At 57.4% G+C, this 12,405-nt stretch overlaps 1 protein-coding gene across 1 annotated transcript in view; it reads right to left on the bottom strand.

The window, feature by feature from the left end:
• Positions 1 to 12,405, bottom strand: part of KCNN3 (potassium calcium-activated channel subfamily N member 3) — a 124,494-nt gene that overhangs the window by 3,888 nt on the left and 108,201 nt on the right. The window contains exon 7 of the mRNA XM_078879346.1: positions 3,298 to 3,367. Coding sequence (XP_078735472.1) covers positions 3,298 to 3,367 — 70 coding nt within the window. The remainder of the gene's footprint in view (positions 1 to 3,297; positions 3,368 to 12,405) is intronic.

A 12,405-nucleotide genomic window follows, 5' to 3' on the forward strand; every position in this document is an offset into this window, starting at 1 on the left:
CGCACACGCGCACTCCTGCTCCCGTGTACTCTCACCCCGACTAACTCATCAGTCGCCCCCACCACGACGACTCGGCGACTCGTCCCGGAGCGGCGCTGATTCATTTGGCGACGGCGTTGGAGCGCGTCGCCCTCAGGCCTCGCCTGCCCCCAACTGCCCCTAGCTGCCCCCACCCCACCCCAGCTGCCCCCACCCCACCCCACCTGCCCCCACCTGCCCCCAACCGCCCCCACCTGCCCCCAACTGCCCCCACCCCACCTGCCCCCAACTGCCCCCACCCCACCTGCCCCCAACTGCCCCCACCCCACCTGCCCCCACCTGCCCCAACCTGCCCACACCCCAGCTGCCCCCACCCCACCCCAGCTGCCCCCACCCCAGCTGCCGACACCTGCCCCAACTCCACCACACCGCACCCCACCTGCCCCCACCTGCGGCCACCTCACCTGTCCACAACCCTCCCCACCTGCCCCCAACCGCCCCCACCTGTCCCCACCTGCCCCCAACCGCCCCCACCTGCCCCCACCCCAACTAACCTCACCCAACCTGCCCCCACCTCACCCCCACCTGCCCCCACCCCACCCCACCTGCCCCCACCTGCCCCCAACCGCCCCCACCTGCCCCCACCTGCCCCCACCTGCCCCCACCCCACCCAACCTGCCCCCACCTGCCCCCACCTGCCCCCAACCGCCCCCACCTGCCCCCACCTGCCCCCACCCCACCCAACCTGCCCCCACCCCACCCCACCTGCCCCCACCTGCCCCCAACCGCCCCCACCTGCCCCCACCTGCCCCCACCTGCCCCCACCCAACCTGCCCCCACCTGCCCCCACCTGCCCCCAACCGCCCCCACCTGCCCCCACCTGCCCCCACCCCACCCAACCTGCCCCCACCCCACCCCACCTGCCCCCACCTGCCCCCAACCGCCCCCACCTGCCCCCACCTGCCCCCACCTGCCCCCACCCAACCTGCCCCCACCTGCCCCTGCCCCCACCTGCCCCCACCCCAACTGCCCCAGCTGCCCCCACCATTGAGACGAGAAGATTATCTTTAATGGGAGATTCGGACCGAACCCACAACTCACGCACTCACCACCAACACACTCACCACTCACGCACTCACCACCACCACGCTCACCACTCACACCCACCACTCACGCACTCACCACCACCACGCTCACCACTCACACCCACCACTCACGCACTCACCACCACCACGCTCACCACTCACACCCACTACTCACGCACTCACCACCAACACAATCACCACTCAAGCACTCACCACCACCACGCTCACCAATCACACCCACCACTCACGCACTCACCACCACCACGCTCACCAATCACACCCACCACTCACGCACTCACCACCACCACGCTCACCAATCACACCCACCACTCACGCACTCACCACCACCACGCTCACCAATCACACCCACCACTCACGCACTCACCACCACCACCACGCTCACCACTCACACCAACCACTCACGCACTCACCACCAACACACTCACCAACACGCTCACCACTCACACCAACCACTCACGCACTCACCACCAACACACTCACCACTCACACCCACCACTCACGCACTCACCACCAACACACTCACCACTAACACCCACCACTCACGCACTCACCACCAACACGCTCACCACTCACACCCACCACTCACGCACTCACCACCAACACACTCACCACTCACACTGACCACTCACGCACTCACCACCAACACACCCACCACTCACACTCACGCACTCACCACCAACACACTCACCACTCACACCCACCACTCACGCACTCACCACCACCACGCTCACCACTCACACCCACCACTCACACACTCACCACTCACACTCACCACTCACGCCATCACCACCAACACACTCACCACTCACACTCACCTCTCACGCACTCACCACCAACACACTCACCACTCACACCCACCACTCACGCACTCACCACCACCACGCTCACCACTCACACTCACCACTCACGCACTCACCACCACCACGCTCACCACTCACACCCACCACTCACGCACTCACCACCACCACGCTCACCACTCACACCCACCACTCACGCACTCACCACCAACACACTCACCACTCACACCCACCACTCACGCCATCACCACCAACACACTCACCACTCACACTCACCTCTCACACCCACCACTCACGCACTCACCACCAACACACTCACCACTCACACTCACCACTCACGCACTCACCACCAACACCCTCACCACTCACACTCACCACCCACCACTCACGCCATCACCACCAACACACTCACCAACACGCTCACCACTCACACCCAACACTCACGCACTCACCACCACCACACTCACCACTCACACCCACCACTCACGCACTCACCACCACCACACTCACCACTCACACCCACCACTCACGCACTCACCACCACCACACTCACCACTCACACCCACCACTCACGCACTCACCACCACCACACTCACCAATCACACCCACCACTCACTCACCACCAACACGCTCACCACTCACACCCACCACTCACGCACTCACCACCAACACACTCACCACTCACCACCACCACGCTCACCAATCACACCCACCACTCACCACCACCAACACTCACCACTAACACCCACCACTCACTCACCACCAACACGCTCACCACTCACACCCACCACTCACGCACTCACCACCAACACTCACCACTAACACCCACCACTCACACTCCCACCACCACGCTCACCACTCACACTCACCACTCACGCACTCACCACTAACACTCACCACTCACACCCACCACTCACGCACTCACCACCACGCTCACTAATCACACCCACCACTCACTCACCACCAACACACTCACCACTCACACTCACCACTCACGCACTCACCAATTACTCACTCACCACTCACACCCACCACTCACGTACTCACCACCAACACACTCACCACTCACACCCACCACTCACGCACTCACCAATAACTCACTCACCACCCGGGAAACGACCACTCACTCTCTCACCGCACGCACGCACACAGGACACACTCACACGCTCACCACACTGACTCATTCGCCCACTACACTCACTCACTCACCACACTGACCACACTCACACGTCCACCACACACACGCTCACCACACTCACCACACTCACTCACCACACTCACACGCTCACCACACTCACTCATTCGCTCACCACACACACGCTCACCACACTCACCACACTCACTCATTCGCTCACCACACGCACGCTCACCACACTCACCACACTCACACGACTACCACACACACGCTCACCCACCTTCGCCATGTCCACCAGCGTGTTCGCCTGATCCGTCAACTTCCGCTGCTCCATCTTCACGCTCCGCAGCCTGCCAGTCACAGCGCACGGCACACACGCGGCTCAGCCAACCACGGCAACACCGCCACCGCCACCGCCACCACCACCGCCACCAAACCCGCCATCACCATCACTGCCACCAAATTCGCCACCACCACCACCACTGCCACCAAAACCCGCCATCACCACCACCACCACCGCCACCGCCACCAAACCCACCACCACCGCCACCAAACTCGCCATCACCGCCATCAAACCCGCCATCACCACCACCACCACCACCAAACCCACCATCACCACCACCACCGCCACCAAACCGGCCATCACCACCACCACCACCAAACCCACCATCACCACCACCACCACCGCCACCAAACCCGCCATCACCACTGCCACCAAACCCACCACCACCACCGCCACCAAACCCGCCATCACCACCACTGCCACCACCACCAAACCTGCCATCACCACTGCCACCAAACCCACCATCAGCACCACCACCAAACCCACCATCACCACCACCACCAAGCCCACCATCACCGCCACCACCACCAAACCCACCATCACCACCACCACCACCGCCACCAAAACCACCATCACCACCACCGCCACCAAACCCACCACCACCACCCCCACCACCACCAAACCCACCATCACCACCACCACCACCAAACCCACCATCACCACCACCACCACCACCACCACCAAACCCACCATCACCACCACCGCCACCAAAACCACCATCACCACCACCGCCACCAAACCCACCATCACCACCCCCACCACCACCACCAAACCCACCATCACCACCACCACCACCAAACCCACCATCACCACCACCACCACTGCCACCAAACCCACCATCACCACCACCACCACTGCCACCAAATCCGCCATCACCACCAACGCCACCAAACCCACCATCACCACCGCCACCAAACCCACCATCACCACCACCACCAAACCCACCATCACCACCACCGCCACCACCACCAAACCCACCATCATCACCACTGCCACCAAACCCTCCATCACCGCCGCCACCGCCACCAAATCCGCCATCACCACCACTGCCACCACCAAACCCACCATCACCACCACTGCCACCAAACCCACCATCACCACCAAACCCACCACCAAACCCACCATCACCACCACCACCACCACCAAACCCACCACCACCACCACCAAACCCACCACCACCACCACCAAACCCGCCATCACCACCACCAAACCCGCCATCACCACCACCACCAAACCCGCCATCACCACCAAACCCGCCATCACCACCACCACCACCAAGCCCGCCATCACCACCACCACCACCACCACCACCAAACCCGCCATCACCACCACCACCACCAAACCCGCCATCACCACCGCCACCAGCACACGGGTATGCACGCTGCTCACCCAACCATGCCAACATCGTCACCACCATGACTACCACCACCAGCGCCACCATCACCATTACCACCACTGCTGCTACAATCACCACTATCACCACTAACATCTCCACCACAACCATCACCACCATGTCTACCACCACCACCAACGCCACCATTACCACCACTACCACTACCATCACCACTACCATCACCACTATCACTACCACTATCACCACCAACATCACCACCACAACCATCACCACCACAACCATCACCACCATGACTACCACCAGCACCACCATCGCCATCACTTACGGCAATCTGATGGCACTCCTGTTAATGATCGTTGTCCAGTGGGTCGATCATGGATAGAGATACGTTGACGGTGAAGTTGGGGAGGGTTTCGTTCGTGTCTATAAACCATCAGCCGTGTCGGAACATCACCAGGACGACACTGCACCACGTCTCCTTCATGAATGAAAATTAAAGATTCGAGCCACAGTGTCTGTTTTGTGGCCACGCAACGCAAACTCTGGACCGGCACAGTAAACCCACAGAGAGTCGTAGATATACATTTTGATACGTCGACTCATAGAGACATAGAGATCCATAGGGATACATAGCGACCCATAGAGATGAACAGAGATGCATAGAAATACATTGAGACTCGTAAAGATACATAGAGATACATAGAGACCCGTAGAGATAGATCAAAGACACATGGGTCTGTGGTCATGCAACTCTGGACCCACAGAGTAATACAATCTACATATTGATACATAGAGACTCGTAGAGATACGTCGAGACTCATCGAAACTCAAAGATACATTGACGCTCGCAGAGACACATAGACACCCATAGAGATAGAGACCCATAGAGATAAATAGAGACCCGTAGACATACATTCAACAGACGAGCCAGGGGAGCCCAACTGTGGCCATGGAAACCAAACTGTGGACCGCGCATTGAACCCGCTGTGGGCTGCGGTGCTTAAACGGAGCAGGAGGAAGAGCGACACGACACGAACTCTCTCTCTCTCTGCTGAAGCCATCTCCGTCTCTCTCTCTGTTCTCTATTTTTTTTTACGATCAGTGGAAACAAGAAGATGCTCGGTGTAGTCGGCACTTTGCTTCGTTCATCATTTCGTAATTATTATAACTTTGCTTTATGTAAACCCCCACCTCTCGCTCACTCTCTCGCTCACTCTCTCGCTCACTCTCTCTCTCTCGTCATACCCAAGCGGACATCTGCGAAAAAGAGCTTCACGGCTCTTCGGATTCCTCCTGCAGTCTAAATAAACATTCCCATTTTGTAATCGAGCTCCTGGATCGCTGATGCTGCGGCCATTGCGGGCGAAAACAGAGCGGCATTTTATTTCCTTTAACCACAGCGGGTCTCCCCCCTCTCTCTGTCTCTTTCGCGCTCTCTCTCTCAACTGCTCTCTCACACTGTCTCGCTCTTTCTCGCACTCTCTCCATCACTCTCTCCGTCACTCTCTCGCTCTCTCTCGCTCTCTCTCACCCTCTCTCTCTCGCTGTCTCACACTGATGTACAAGCCGTCCGTAGCCAAACGCTGCGGTGACCTCCAGTGGAGGTTAGTGCGCTGGACGGTGCCCTGTCGCTCAGCCGAATCTCCCTAGAGGCACGAGAATCTGCGTGCGTACTGTGGTGCCAGGGAGGATCCCGACCACCAGGATTTGGGGTGTCCGCGGCTGAACCCAATGTGCCGGCTTTCGGGGTCCTTTTTTCGGAGACTGGAGGTGCCTTTTAACAAAAACAGTTTCATATTTGGTGGGGGGTGGGGGGGTGGTGCCTTGCTTGGCAAAAAGCGCCACGATCTTGCAAACTTCGTCTGTGGCCAAGCAAAAGAGGGCACAGTTTACAAGAGCAGGGAAGAGAGGCTGCAAGGCGACACTGATGGCCGCTCTGCGGTGGCGATGTTGATTGAGGGGGGCTGCTCAAGGCACGGATCCGGCACGCGAACCGCTCCAATGCCGGGGGGTCGGTCAGCCCCTCTGCACCGGCGCGGACGGCGTCACTCAGAACTTTACTTGTTGACGAGGCGTGACGTCACGGTGTTTGTGACGCGCGTGGCACGTGCGGTGCCACGTGACGCGGGTAGCATTTGTGACGTGCACGCGTGACGCTGTACTCGACGCGACTTTGTAGCGAGAATCCACTCCAGGGCTTCTGCTGCTGCTGCAGCAATGAAATTGGTTTCAAACTCAACTCTCTCGCTCTCTCTCACTCTCTCAATCGCTCTCCCAATTGTTCTTTCCCACTCTCTCGCTCTCTCACACTGTCACGCTCTCTCAATCGCTCTCTCACACTGTCTGTCACACTCTCTCTCACACTGTCACGCTCGCTCTCTCTCTCTCTCACACTCTCACTCTCCCACACGTTCTCAATCACCGTGTTCATGAATAACGGATACAACTCACGTTAGCAGATTAGATTTTGTGAACGTGAAAATCTCGCCCGTTCTTTTTTCATAACTAAAGCTGTTCATTCATCTGTACAACAACATCGTCATTATCACAATCGTCATCATTAACCCTTCATCGCTACCATCATAATCCTGTGTGTTCCCGATTGTCTACATCAGCCCATCATCACCATCATCCTATCATCGTCGCTATTTAGAGTATTTGGCTGCTATAAATGTCCACATGATGATAAGCCACTTCGTTGAAGCTTTCATTTTTGATGGCCAGGTCACTTCTGAAAATGAACTGCATAGCTCAGTGGGCCTTACCTGGTCAAATAAAAAAATATGTTTAATTACATGGCCATCATCAACATCATATCCCTTTGAATTCATCATCAACATATGAACACCATCATCATTATCCCTGTCTTTCCCATCATCATCATAACACTATTCAACACGATTTTTGTTCCTGGGTAGTAAATGTTATTTACTAATTGCTTATGCCTCAAAAGTATAGAAAATGATTCCCCACAAACTTTGCTTTTGTGACCAGGACGTTACGTGAAGGAATGACACAAACGCACACCACGTTTTCTCATCCAAAAAAGGTAAAATTCAAAATATCACTGTCCTGGTCACAAAAGCAAAGTTTGTGGGGAATAATAGCCATTTTCTGTACTTTTAAAGCCATAAGCAGTTGGAAATAACACTCTGTGTAACAAAAAAAGATGTTACACAGAGTAATCCTCAGACACCGTTTCAAATCATAATTATCAAAATCACAAGCCCATCACTCATCATTACTCCTTTATCGTCATGACCATCATGTAAAAAAACAAAACTAGAAACAATGTTTTAGCTCTTTTTCAGAAGCGACTTGGTCACAAAAAGATAGCCTTACCACGTGGAAATGTGGAGCAGCGAAATACTCTAAGCGCGTGACATTGTAGTGAACACCTCCTAGCCAATGTGATGTAGTAGTGAACACCTCCTAGCCAATGTGACGTTGTAGTGAACACCTCCTAGCCAATGTGATGTTGTAGTGAACACCTCCTAGCCAATGTGATGTTGTAGTGAACACCTCCTAGCCAATGTGATGTTGTAGTGAACACCTCCTAGCCAATGTGACGTTGTAGTGAACACCTCCTAGCCAATGTGATGTTGTAGTGAACACCTCCTAGCCAATGTGATGTTGTAGTGAACACCTCCTAGCCAATGTGATGTTGTAGTGAACACCTCCTAGCCACCGTGATGTTGATTCGAAATGTGGAAGGATAAAACCAGAGGAAAACCTACACGACCATGGGGAGAGAGGCACGCAAACTCCAAATATACGGACGTCACGGTCGGAATCGAAGCCACGACCTCCTGCAAACCAGGCAAGGTAGTTAACATCTCCTAGCCACCGTGATGCAGCACACGTCAGGGACGATATACAGCACACGTCAGGGTCGGGATCGAACGCACGACCTCCTGCATACCAGGCGAGGTAGTTAACATCTCCTAGCCACCGTGATAATGATGAAAGAGACACGCAAACTCCAAATATACAGCAGGCGTCAGGGTCGGGATCGAACCCACGACCTCCTGTACACCAGGCGAGGTAGTTAACATCTCCTAGTCACCGTGGCGAACCTCCATCACTATAATCACCATCATTAACATCATTCCTTCACCACCATCACCACCATCATCACACAGACATACGCAGGGGGGTTTGTATGATGATAATAACAATCAAAATAATAATGAACCCGATGCATCCCGCTCTGGGAGGGACAAAAATGTCGTCTCGAGACACGTGGCGTCTGTCTTGCCGAGACGGGCATTGCTAACGAAGTCGGCGGGCCAGGGTTGGGTGTCGTCCTTTAGGCTCCTGTGGCTTGTGGAAGCGACACCGCGAGCGGCTGACAGAGCTGAGCGCCTCCCCCAGGTGACCGCTTTGTTTGTCGGTATTTATAGAAGCTGCTGCCCCCCCCTCAGCCCCCAGCATCCCTCTCCGCATCCCCCACCCCGCCACCGATTCCACTGCCGCCACCACCACAACAACACTGCCACCACCACCACAACACTCCCACCACCACTACCATCACCACAACACTGCCACCACCACCACAACACTGCCACCACCACCACAACACTGCCACCACCACAACACTGCGCCACCACCACCACAACACTGCCACCACCACCACTACCATCACCACAACACTGCCGCCACCACCACCATAACACTGCCACCACCATAACACTGCCACCACCACCACAACACTGCGCCACCACCACCACAACACTGCCACCACCACCACTACCATCACCACAACACTGCCGCCACCACCACCATCACCACAACACTGCCGCCACCACCACCACCACAACACTCCCACCACCATCACCACTCCAACACTGCCACCACCACCACAACACTGCCACCACCATAACGCTGCCATCACCACCACCATAACACTACCACCACCATCACTACCATCATCACCACAACACTGCCACCACCACCACCACTACCATCACCACAACACTGCCACCACCACTACCATCACCACAACACTGCCACCACCACCACAACACTGCCACCACCACAACACTGCCACCACCACCACAACACTGCCACCACCACTACCATCACCACCACCACAACACTGCCACCACCACCACAATACTGCCACCACCACCACAACACTGCCACCATCACCATTATCATCACCACAACACTGCCACCACTGCCATCACCACATCACTGCCAACACCACTAACATCACCATAACACTGCCACCACCACCACCACAACACTGCCACCACCACTAACATCACCACAACACTGCCACTACAACCACAACACTGCCACCACCACTATTATCATCACCACTCCCAATCGCCACCATCACCACAACATGAGTTCCACCATCATCAATATCACCGCCACCACCACCACCCCCCCCCCCCAAGCTCACACCGCAACCGTCTATCGGTCCAGCGGTGCAGCAGCTGCCGACCGTGCAGGTGGTGCAGCAGCTATCGAGTGTGTGGTGGTATCATCCCCGCCACCCCCGCCACCCCCTCCCCCTTCCTGGGTGATGTGTCGCTGAAGCTAGCGTGACCTTGTTTCAAAAGAGGGGGGGGTGGGTGAGGGGGGGCACGTACGTAGACTCAGGGGGGGGGGTAGGGGGGGCACGACGCAGCAGGCAGTGTTGGGGAGCGCTCGATTGGGAGGTAAAACGCGGAGTGAGCGGCGGAGACGCGGAGTGGAGGGAGTGGAGCTGAGTGGGTGGACGTGGAGTGGAGTGGGTGGACGTGGACGCGGAGTGGAGTGAGTGGAGCTGAGTGAGTGGGCGTGGAGCTGAGTGGGTGGACGTGGAGCTGAGTGAGTGGACGTGGAGCTGAGTGAGTGGACGTGGAGCTGAGTGGGTGGACGTGGAGCTGAGTGAGTGGGCGTGGAGCTGAGTGGGTGGACGTGGAGCTGAGTGAGTGGACGTGGAGCTGAGTGAGTGGACGTGGAGCTGAGTGGGTGGACGTGGAGCTGAGTGAGTGGACGTGGAGCTGAGTGAGTGGACGTGGAGTGAGTGAGTGGACGTGGAGCTGAGTGGGTGGACGTGGAGCGGAGTGGGTGGACGTGGAGCTGAGTGGGTGGACGTGGAACTGAGTGAGTGGACGTGGAACTGAGTGAGTGGACGTGGAGCGGAGTGAGTGGACGTGGAGCTGAGTGAGTGGACATGGAGCTGAGTGAGTGGACGGGGAGCAGAGTGAGTGGACGTGGAGTGAGTGGGTGGACGTGGAGCGGAGTGAGTGGACGTGGAGCTGTGTGGGTGGACGTGGAGCTGAGTGAGTGGACGTGGAGCTGAGTGAGTGGACGTGGAGTGAGTGAGTGGACGTGGAGCTGAGTGGGTGGACGTGGAGTGAGTGAGTGGACGTGGAGCTGAGTGAGTGGACGTGGAGCTGTGTGGGTGGACGTGGAGCTGAGTGAGTGGACGTGGAGCGGAGTGAGTGGACGTGGAGCTGAGTGAGTTGACGTGGAGCTGAGTGGGTGGACGTGGAGCGGAGTGTATTGACGTGGAGCTGTGTGGGTGGACGTGGAGCTGAGTGAGTGGACGTGGACGTGGAGTGAGTGGACGTGGAGTGAGTGGACGTGGAGCTGAGTGAGTTGACGTGGAGCTGAGTGGGTGGACGTGGAGCTGAGTGAGTGGACGTGGAGCTGAGTGAGTGGACGTGGAGCGGAGTGTATTGACGTGGAGCTGTGTGGGTGGACGTGGAGCTGAGTGAGTGGACGTGGACGTGGAGTGAGTGGACGTGGAGTGAGTGGACGTGGAGCTGAGTGAGTTGACGTGGAGCTGAGTGAGTTGACGTGGAGCTGAGTGGGTGGACGTGGAGCTGAGTGAGTGGACGTGGAGCTGAGTGAGTGGACGTGGAGCTGAGTGGGTGGACGTGGAGCTGAGTGAGTGGACGTGGAGCTGAGTGAGTGGACGTGGAGCTGAGTGAGTGGACGTGGAGCTGAGTGGGTGGACGTGGAGCTGAGTGAGTGGACGTGGAGCTGAGTGGGTGGACGTGGAGCGGAGTGTATTGACGTGGAGCTGTGTGGGTGGACGTGGAGCTGAGTGAGTGGACGTGGACGTGGAGTGAGTGGACGTGGAGTGAGTGGACGTGGAGCTGAGTGAGTTGACGTGGAGCTGAGTGGGTGGACGTGGAGCTGAGTGAGTGGACGTGGAGCTGAGTGAGTGGACGTGGAACTGAGTGAGTGGACGTGGAGCTGAGTGAGTGGACGTGGAGCTGAGTGATTGAGTGGACGTGGAGCGGAGTGATTGAGTGGACGTGGAGCGGAGTGGATGGACGTGGAGCTGAGTGAGTGGACGTGGAGCTGAGTGAGTGGACGTGGAGCTGAGTGAGTGGACGTGGAGCTGAGTGAGTGGACGTAGAGCTGAGTGGGTGGACGTGGAGCTGAGTGGGTGGACGTGGAGCTGAGTGGGTGGACGTGGAGCTGAGTGGGTGGACGTGGAGCTGAGTGAGTGGACGTGGAGCGGAGTGAGTGGACGTGGAGCGGAGTGAGTGGACGTGGAGCTGAGTGGGTGGACGTGGAGCTGAGTGGGTGGACGTGGAGCGGAGTGGGTGGACGTGGAGCGGAGTGAGTGAGTGGACGTGGAGCTGAGTGGGTGGACGTGGAGCTGAGTGAGTGGACGTAGAGCTGAGTGGGTGGACGTGGAGCTGAGTGAGTGGACGTGGAGCTGAGTGGGTGGACGTGGA

The sequence above is a fragment of the Lampetra fluviatilis genome, chromosome 53 (genome assembly GCF_964198595.1).
Source record: "Lampetra fluviatilis chromosome 53, kcLamFluv1.1, whole genome shotgun sequence".
Lineage (NCBI taxonomy): Eukaryota > Metazoa > Chordata > Hyperoartia > Petromyzontiformes > Petromyzontidae > Lampetra > Lampetra fluviatilis.